Below are 9,961 nucleotides of genomic sequence, written 5' to 3' on the forward strand. Positions count from 1 at the left end.
TTCAATAGACCCTCTCTGAAATAAAGGGTGCTTCTATAGACCCTTCCTGAAAGAAAGTGTGCTTCTATAGACCCTTCCTGAAAGAAAGGGTGCTTCTATAGACCCTTTCTAAAAGAATGAGTGCTTCTATAGATCCTCCCTGAAAAAAGGGTGTTTCTGTAGACCCTTCCTACAAGAAAGGGTGCTTCAATAGACCATTCCTACAAGAAAAAGGGCTTCTATGGACCCATTCTGAAAGAAAAGGGGCTTCTATGGACCCATTCTGAAAGAAAGGGTGTTTCTATAGACCCTTCCTGAAAAAAGCTGCTTCTATAGACCCTTCCTGTAAGAAAGGGTGCTTCTATAGATCCTACCTGAAAGAAAAGGTGCTTCTATAGACCCTTCCTGTAAGAAAGGGTGCTTCTATAGACACTTTCTGAAAGAAAGGGTGCTTCTATAGATCCTTCCTGAAAGAAAAGGGTGCTTCGATAGACCCTTCCAGAAAGAAAAGGTGCTTCTATGGACCCTTCCTGAAAGAAAGGGTGCTTCTATAGACCCTTCCTCAAAGAAAGGGTGCTTCTATAGACCCTTCCTCAAAGAAAGGGTGTTTCTATAGACCCTTCCTCAAAGAAAGGGTGCTTCTATAGACCCTTCCTCAAAGAAAGGGTGCTTCTATAGCCCCTCTTCGAAATAAAAGATGCTTCTATAGACCCTCTCTGAAAGAAAGGGTGCTTCTATAGACCCTTCCTGAAAGAAAGGGTGCTTCTATAGACCCTTCCTCAAAAAGAAAGGGTGCTTCTATAGACCCTTCCTGAAAGAAAGGGTGCTTCTATAGACCCTTTCTAAAAGAATGAGTGCTTCTATAGATCCTCCCTGAAAAAAGGGTGTTTCTGTAGACCCTTCCTACAAGAAAGGGTGCTTCAATAGACCATTCCTACAAGAAAAGGGGCTTCTATGGACCCATTCTGAAAGAAAAGGGGCTTCTATGGACCCATTCTGAAAGAAAGGGTGTTTCTATAGACCCTTCCTGAAAAAAGCTGCTTCTATAGACCCTTCCTGTAAGAAAGGGTGCTCCTATAGATCCTACCTGAAAGAAAAGGTGCTTCTATAGACCCTTCCTGTAAGAAAGGGTGCTTCTATAGACACTTTCTGAAAGAAAGGGTGCTTCTATAGATCCTTCCTGAAAGAAAAGGTGCTTCGATAGACCCTTCCTGTAAGAAAGGGTGCTTCTATAGACACTTTCTGAAAGAAAGGGTGCTTCTATAGATCCTTCCTGAAAGAAAAGGTGCTTCTATAGACCCTTCCTGAAAGAAAGGGTGCTTCTATAGACCCTTTCTGTAAGAAAGGGTGCTTTTATAGACCCTTCCTGTAAGAAGGGGTGCTTCTATAGACACTTTCTGAAAGAAAGGGTGCTTCTATAGATCCTTTCTGAAAGAAAGAGTGCTTCTATTCCCATTCTGAAAGAAAGGGTGTTTCTATAGACCCTTCCTGAAAAAGGGTGCTTCTATAGACCCCTCCTGTAAGAAAGGGTGCTTCTATAGATCCTTCCTGAAAGAAAGGGTGCTTCTATAGATCCTTCCTGAAAGAAAAGGTGCTTCTATAGACCCTTCCTGTAAGAAAGGGTGCTTCTATAGACCCTTCCTCAAAGAAAGGGTGCTTCTATAGACCCTTCCTCAAAGAAAGGGTGCTTCTATAGACTCTTCCTGAAGGAAAATGTGCTTCTATAGCCCCTCTTCGAAATAAAAGATGCTTCTATAGACCCTCTCTGAAAGAAAGGGTGCTTCTATAGACCCTTCCTGAAAGAAAGGGTGCTTCTATAGACCCTTCCTGAAAGAAAGTGTGCTTCTATAGCCCCTCTTCGAAATAAAAGATGCTTCTATAGACCCTCTCTGAAAGAAAGGGTGCTTCTATAGACCCTTCCTGAAAGAAAGGGTGCTTCTATAGACCCTTCCTGAAAGAAAGTGTGCTTCTATAGACCCTTTCTAAAAGAATGAGTGCTTCTATATATCCTCCCTGAAAAAAGGGTGTTTCTGTAGACCCTTCCTACAAGAAAGGGTGCTTCAATAGACCATTCCTACAAGAAAAGGGGCTTCCCATTCTGAAAGAAAGGGTGTTTCTATAGACCCTTCCTGAAAAAGGTGCTTCTATAGACCCTTCCTGTAAGAAAGGGTGCTTCTATAGATCCTACCTGAAAGAAAAGGTGCTTCTATAGACCCTTCCTGTAAGAAAGGGTGCTTCTATAGACACTTTCTGAAAGAAAGGGTGCTTCTATAGACACTTTCTGAAAGAAAGGGTGCTTCTATAGACACTTTCTGAAAGAAAGGGTGCTTCTATAGACACTTTCTGAAAGAAAGGGTGCTTCTATAGACCCTTTCTCAAAGAAAGGGTGCTTCTATAGACCCATCCTGAAAGAAAGGGTGCTTCTATAGACCCTTCCTGAAAGAAAGGGTGCTTCTATAGACCCTTCCTGAAAGAAAGGGAGCTTCTATAGACCCTTCCTGAAAGAAAGGGTGCTTCTATAGACCCTTTCTGAAAGAAAGAATGCTTTTATAGACGCTTTCTGAAAGAGAGGGTGCTTCTATAGACACTTTCTGAAAGAAAGGGTAATTCTATAGACCATTCCTGAAAAAAGGGTGCTTCTATAGACCATTTCTTAAAAAAGGGTGCTTCTATAGACCCTTCCTGAAAGAAAAGGTAATTCAATAGACCCTTCCTGAAAGAAAGGGTAATTCCATAGACCCTTCCTGAAAGAAAGTGTGCTTCTATAGACCCTTCCTGAAAGAAATTGTGCTTCTATAGACCCTTTCTGAAAGAAAGGGTGCTTCTATAGACGCTTTCTACAAGAAAGGGTGCTTCTATAGACACTTTCTGAAAGAAAGGGTGCCTCTATACTTCATGGCTATTTTTTTCTGTTTAATTCATTTTACTTGTTGTTCCCCTTCCTTTAGTATAGTTTTTTTGGTTATTTTAATTTTCTCCCTTTATTTATTACTTGAGCTATTTTTTTTTTTTTATTTCATTTTACGCCTTTACCTTTCGAACAATTTTAAACAATATGTCTAAAATTCCACTGAAAAAAATCCACTCCATTGGAAAAAGAAAAAGGAAACTCCTCTGCAAAAAATAAGTAAAAGTGCAAATGAAAAATATCGATCATGGTGCATAAATTAACAGTAACGTAAAGCCCCTTTCACTTGTGCAAGCGTAAATTAAGTTACAATCTATGACTAAAGGGAAATAAGAAAACTAAGAAATATGTATTTAAAGTTAATAGGGAACAAAAGCATAACACAAATATCTACTTACCTTTTTTGTGTTGTTTTCCTTTAGTAGCAGTGGCATATTTTGAACTACATTTTGAAACATTTTACTTGCAGTTATATCTTGCATATTCATTCATACATACCTATCTAGATTTTAAGAATTAGTTTACCATTAAATTATCTCTTCTAATTGTGGAAAAGAAGGAGGTTAAGGTCACCTCATATATGCTTTGATGGCTTGAGGTGGGTAAATACTAATTGTTTGTCGACATTTGTTATTTAAAAAAGACACCTTATAGATTGAAGTTCAGAGTTTTCTTTTGTTGTTAAGGCATAATTGTTGTTTCTTAATTGTTAAATTGTACATTAAATGCGTTTTTTATTACTTAAACATACATATAAATTGTTATAAATATACACAATACATATGAATTAGTTATTTTTGTGGTTGTTGTTGTTAATATATAGTTTATGTATAAATGGTAATATTGTTATTAAATATTATTGTTTTCTCCGTTTTTATGTCTTCATGTTTTTTGTTTTTTTTTTTTTTTTGTTTTTTGATTTACAATTATTATTACATTTTTTACAAATTGTATTAAATTCTCTTTTTAATATATAAATATTTATTATTGATTGGTTATTGTTAAGTTGTTGTTTTGTATTATTTTTAAATATTTCACAAATATTTAAATTAAGTATATGGAATTTTCTTTTGTTGTATGAAAAAAGTCTTGGTTTTATTTGCAGCAATGTTCGTTGATGAAGACTCACTCTCGCCTCTCTTACACAGAAGAGTTGCTGCAATTAAAATAGTTTCAAGACAAACTAAGGACAAATAAATAAAAAAATATTTTAAAAATTATTTAAAACAAGTTTCAAAATTAGGCTTTAAAAATGTATTTCCCTATTTTCCGATTATATCTTTGATTTGATTTAATTTCATTTTGTTTGTAGTTTATATTTTTTTAACGAGTATAAAGCAGTTTGTTTAGCTTTTTCAATTTGTTATTATCTCAAGTATCACAACATTGCTTCCAAACAAAAACAACAGGAAAACAAGAAACAAATATAAACTACAATGTCTTGACAATTAAGGGCTTAATTTAAACGTTATTTAAGGAACCAAAAACTAAACATTAAGGGCTTAGTTCTCTGTGGATCGAATCGAAAGAAGTCAAGTGGAAAGCAAACAACTATAGAAGTCACTTTTAGAGTATTTCTATGCAATGGAAGGGCCAAACTGAGGTTTTTGTTCCATACAAGACCCATTTCCGGTATCTTTTATTGCATTAAAAACCCTCCGGAAGGTTTTTAATGTCATAGAAGACTCACCAAAGGATTTTTAACTGTGTAAGCCTGCATTAAGGAGCCAATAGAAAACACTTAAATGGGCTATTAATATAATAAAAGGCCTTTGGTGGGTATTCTAAACAATTTACGACCCCTACGTGGACATTCTTTATAAAGGAAAACCCTTGGGATGGCAAAGCTTTTGTATTCTATACAATACAATGTCCTTAAATGGGTATTCTATACAAAAGAAGACCCTTGAATGTCTTCTGCACACAGAAGACTTCCTCGGAGGTCCTTTTCGCAGTTCATGTATTCTTTTATAATATAGAAGACTCATCCAAGGGCCTTTTTTACATAAGACTCAACTCATTCCATGATCTTCTAAGACTCATCCAATGCTCTTCCATATTATAGAAGACTCATCAAGAATATCCTTGGATGGGTCTTCTATAGAATAAAACACTTATACAAGAATGTTCTATTCTATAAAAGATCCACTCCAATTGATACTCGATCGTTTCCATTCGATTAGATACACAGCTAAACATACCGTTAATACAAATACAGCGACAATAATAAATTAATTTGCTAAATGCATTTGAAGTGTGTGTATGAGCATGTGTGTGTGTTATGTTATGGTATCCATTAAATATTATTTTATAAATATAAAGGTCATAGGAAATATATAGGCTGAAGTGGGGGGTTTTGGAGGTTTGTAAAAATCTCATTTTTTCATTATCAAAATCTTATTTTTTGTTGAGCTTGTTTGTTTGTGTCGAATACATGTTTTGTTTTTGTAAATTTTAAATATTGCTTTTTCAACCATTTGCAAAACCACCAATAACTATAAATTGGTGCGGTAGTTTTGACTATAAATTTTGGTCCTGTAACAATGGCTGGAGATTTAGCTAGTCCTACCTACTTCCACCCCTTAGATGTCATTGACAAGGTGGCCTTCTATCAACGAAGATTGGTGATATCTTCGTCTTTGGGAAAAGTCTTCATTGTCTTCATTCATTTGGGTGGGAGATAGGTCAACACCAGGACAAGAGGGTGTAACCACAATTTGTTCATATTCATGCATGCGTTTGCTGAAAAACAAAAACAATTTAGTAACTCAAAACTATCTCTCTCTTAAAATCCAAACACTTACCCAAAGCAACGGAATACAACACTTTTCAGCCATGCAAAGAAATTAAATTCAGCCGTGAGACCCGGTTTGACGGCTGGATTGGCAGTACCCACATAAAACCAAACCACAAATACCACCACGAAACAGGTCAAGGCATAATACCAGTTAACCAATAACATGACCAACAATTTGGTAAAAGCCTACAAATAAATAAAAATTTGCAAAACTACATCAACAAAAACCCCCCAAAGTTTCCACTTACCCCCAGCAACGAAGCCCAACGATTACAATAACCCGAATACCAATTTTTGGTTTTCGAGTGTATAGGCGGTCTAATGGGTGCAATTGGCTCCTCATCTTCATTATCCAGGGCAGTTGTAACACCCTCTAAATTGCCCTCAGCATTTGTACTATTTATAGCCTCTTGGAAAACCGGTGTGGAGGCAGATGTTGAAGCAGCCTCGGCATTACTAATAACTCCATTTTGTTGTTGCATTTCTAAATTGTTACTATTATTATTTGTTGAAGGCACATGTAAAGGTGAATTTTGTGGACTTTGTAGATTTTTATGACGCACCCTATCAGGGAATAATAAATCTAAATCATTATCATCTTGGGTTGCGCCATAACGTCTTGTTTCATATGACGGCGATGAGGCCTGTATGCGAAAACGTTCCTCTCGTTGTTCTTGTATATCAAATGTTTGAGCCAAAGCAAAATAGGAGTAATCAATACAGGCATAAGTCAGCAAGAACGGCATTGTTACAATGGGAGCCAAAAAGTTAATATCACCCACAATAATAAAGGTAACCGTAACCACCGCGACCACAGCCATGGCATACAGGGGAACTTTGTTGGGACCACGCTGAAAAACAAAATTGAAATTATTTAGCAATACATATTCGGCATAATGACCTTAAAATACTTACACCCTTTCCCAAGATATCTATTCCAGGAATTACACTTTCTTTGGCAATAGATTGCAGGACACGTGGTGTACCATACATGGCACCCAAACACGAAGACATACTAGATACATAAATACCAGCCAATAGGAGAAAATGTACAGCAGACACTTTGACAGAAATCATAAAATCAGTTAACAAGGTTGCTCTTTGACATGTGGCTCCAAGGAACAAAATGAAGACTGTGTAGAGAAAAGTTCTGAAAGACAAAAAAAAATTAAAAAACGTGAAGGTTTAAGGTTGTAGAATAGACAATTGGAAAGGCTTTCTTTAAAATAGAATATAGTCGATAGGATCTTCTATTGAATATATGACCACCGGACGAGATTTTTTTAAGTATATAGAACCGTTAAGGAGGACTTTATGAATTAGGGAATCTTCTAAGGAATGTATGATATCCGTATCAGAGCTTCTTCGGTGGTCTTCTATAGAAAAGGGAGCTCTGAAGTGGCCTGTTATGGAATGCACCCATACCTGGATTGTAGTAGCCCCTGAATCTTTGATATAAAGGGAGCAATTGATAAGAGAAGAACAGAAGACAGGGTGAGTGTGCCCACCTCTGTGGCCCTGCATACGGGATATCTTTTAAAAAATGCTTAACCAAAAAACTTACGATGTTCCGAAGGCTGCCAATGTGCCATTCGGGATATCCGTTGAGGGAGCCCTCAAATCACCGCTCATATTAATGCCGGACAAGACACCGGTGACTGTGGGAAAGAATACACCAAATACCCTAAACCAGGAATAACCGTCCTCATACTTCGGCCAAAGATTTTCCACAAAGTTGCTGCTAACCCAGCCATCAAAACCATTCTCTGGAAAAAAGGCAAAACATTTTAAAATTTCTATTTCCATCAATAAAATGTGAATACTCACGTGGATCTTCGCCAATAAAACTGCCCACCATAAAGTCCAAAGCCGATATCAATAAGATCATCAACAAAATAAACTGCAGCTTAATGACCCACTTAACACCGGCCACATTTATGCAACCCAAGAGGATAACTGCTGCAGCTGCGAAACCTCGAATGGCCCATTTATTGCCTTCCAAACCGACCAAGCCAGCCATAGATTCACCAAAACCCATAACATTAAGGGCACAGCCGACAGCTTGTCCAAAACAATAGAGCAAACCCAAAGAGCCGCCAAACCTCGACCCCAGTGTATGGGCTATAAGAAAATAAACTCCGCCGCTTTCTACCCTACAACGTTCACATATACCCACTGCCGAGAGTACAGATACCAAGGCTATGACCACTGTACAGAAAATAATCAACAAGGCATTAAGTATTCCAGCTTGGGCCACAATCCAACCGGAACGCAGGAAAACAATAACACCAAAGACATTAATGAGGCATGAGGTGAATACACCATCCCATGTGCCAAATAAAACCGGTTGAGATATAAAGAAATTGGAACGCCACCTGGGAGACAAGACATCCATATAGTTAAATAAAGAGCTATTTGTAGATTTGAAGGCCTTACCATGGTTTATCTCCTTGCACCTGAGCAAATATTTCGTTAGCCCCTGATGCCTGATGACCTCCTGATAATAGGAAGATAAACTAGATAAAATAGCAATTGATAAAATTAAAACAATAACTCCTTACCGGATGCATAGGTATGCTCATTCCCTAAATCTACAAAACCACCCGTGTTTGCTGCCCTTTGACGAAAGTTTGCCACCACCACCTCTCCATCATCTTCCTGACTTAAACCGAAACGATTCCAATCCACTTGTTGGGATCGTCTACCATTACTTGCAGAGTTATTACTCATCTCCCTACACTATAGCTATTGTTGTTGTTTGCGTTTGTCGTTGTTTTCACTTTGAATTATGACACCTTATCCAAAAAACAAGTAACAATGATTAGCTTTATATTTCTTCACTTCTTTCCATCCACGTATGTTTTGTACGTATGTTGTTGTTGTTATCGTTGCTAATGGTTGCTCCAAATTTCTATTTCTCTACCTAATGCATATTGTTATTTTCTTTCCGAATACTGTTCCTCGATGTTAATCAATTATTGGAGCTGGCACAGTCCAATAGCTATTTTTATAACTTTTTATTCCTTTGACAAAGTAAAAACTATATTTTTGCTCTTTCTAATTTGCCTGTTTGTCAACTATGACACTGACACGAAGAATGAAAACGAAACGATGAAATCACTTTGGGTTTTCTTTAGTGAATAAGAGTTCAACAACGAATTAGAAGATAAATGAGTAAAACCGATAAAGACCAGGAGCCAAAACAAAAATTCAAAAAGGATGGATCTATAGATCGAAAATGACGGTGCCAGATGGATCCATAGATCGAAAATAACGAATTGTTAAAATTCTGTCAAGTTGCCAGATTGGGTGATATTAGGGAATATATGTCGAGTTAGTAACCAATGAATAATGTAATATACGTAACGTAAGCTCTTAGCACTGCTGATCAGCATGGTACAATTAGAAAGGTTGGGTTGAGGCATCTACTGATTACAAGGTAGATGCATCGGCGAATTGCTACAACAAAGCAACTTTTTTTGTAATGTAAAATGTCAAATTTTTCGCCATATGGTCTCTTGTTGTCTCTTTTTATCGCTTGTGTTTGTCCATAAAGCGAACACATGCTATCTCTTACTTAGTCCCGGGCCACACTAGAGTAATTTCAATGAAATTTTGACATGAAACTTAGCATTTTTTGGGAAAAATTCATAATTTCAAGAAACTAGTGTACATGGTTTTATGTGTTCTGCAATTTTGCTTTGTTGCAATATTCGTATGAAACAAACAGACCATTTTATTTTACATTTTCTTTTACTTTCATGTCAAAATTTCATTGAAATTACTCTTAGTGTGGCCCGGGACTTACCGAATCATATGGTTTTTTGTTTTGATTTTTCATGGCGAATTCCTAGTTTTTTGACGTTTTAGATTCGATCAGCTGGGCTGAGACATCTACTTGTCCCATGCTCAAAAGCGGAAAAAGAAGAAACTACAACAATGTCCAAACTGAAGTTGGCCGCATGGCTCAGCCCGACTGCCTATAAAGTAGGGTACACACGATCACTTCTGGCTATCAGTTTAGCTCAAATAATCGGTTGCTTGCCAGTGTCGCCATTCATTTTTGTCAGTCATCAGGCAACCACAAAATATTTAGTGGTTGCTGGATAGTTTGACACATGGTACAATAAAGTGGAGGTAGGCCAGGTATGAAAATCGCAGGAAAATTCAACCCTGTAGCCATGGCTCAAAACGTCAAATGACATGGAGCAATAATAAAGGTAGATGTATCTGCATAGTTAGTCGGTTTTACAAAAACATATGAAATGTAGAACTTC

General features: G+C 37.1%; 1 protein-coding gene across 2 annotated transcripts; it reads right to left on the bottom strand.

The window, feature by feature from the left end:
• Positions 1-3,542: 3,542 nt before the first annotated feature.
• On the bottom strand, positions 3,543-8,911 carry LOC141396465 (solute carrier family 12 member 8). Of its 2 annotated transcripts, XM_073971949.1 has the most exons (9): positions 8,608-8,803; positions 8,246-8,479; positions 8,121-8,181; positions 7,512-8,059; positions 7,249-7,450; positions 6,600-6,834; positions 5,933-6,535; positions 5,692-5,870; positions 3,543-5,629 (listed from the first exon to the last, which is right to left on the bottom strand). In XM_073971949.1, the coding sequence occupies exons 2-9, from the start codon at positions 8,412-8,414 to the stop codon at positions 5,470-5,472; spliced, it is 2,157 nt and encodes a 718-aa protein (XP_073828050.1). In that variant the 5' UTR covers positions 8,415-8,479; positions 8,608-8,803; the 3' UTR covers positions 3,543-5,469. The 2 variants fall into 2 exon arrangements, with proteins under 2 accessions (XP_073828050.1, XP_073828048.1); XM_073971947.1 differs by having other exon boundaries at positions 8,246-8,911.
• Between the last annotated feature and the right edge of the window lie 1,050 nt (positions 8,912-9,961).

The sequence above is a fragment of the Musca autumnalis genome, unplaced genomic scaffold, assembly GCF_047663935.1.
Source record: "Musca autumnalis isolate F117 unplaced genomic scaffold, ASM4766393v1 scaffold_3, whole genome shotgun sequence".
NCBI classification, from domain to species: domain Eukaryota; kingdom Metazoa; phylum Arthropoda; class Insecta; order Diptera; family Muscidae; genus Musca; species Musca autumnalis.

Bases quoted from the DNA above. Each gene is read 5' to 3' on its own strand.
- LOC141396465 (XM_073971947.1), bottom strand. From the start codon at position 8,414: ATGAGTAATAACTCTGCAAGTAATGGTAGACGATCCCAACAAGTGGAT. The intron at 7,451-7,511 runs GTGAGTATTCAC...CCTTTTTTCCAG, and splicing joins TTTTATTGGCGAAGATCCAC to AGAATGGTTTTGATGGCTGG. The intron at 5,630-5,691 runs GTAAGTGTTTGG...TTTGTTTTTCAG, and splicing joins GTTGTATTCCGTTGCTTTGG to CAAACGCATGCATGAATATG.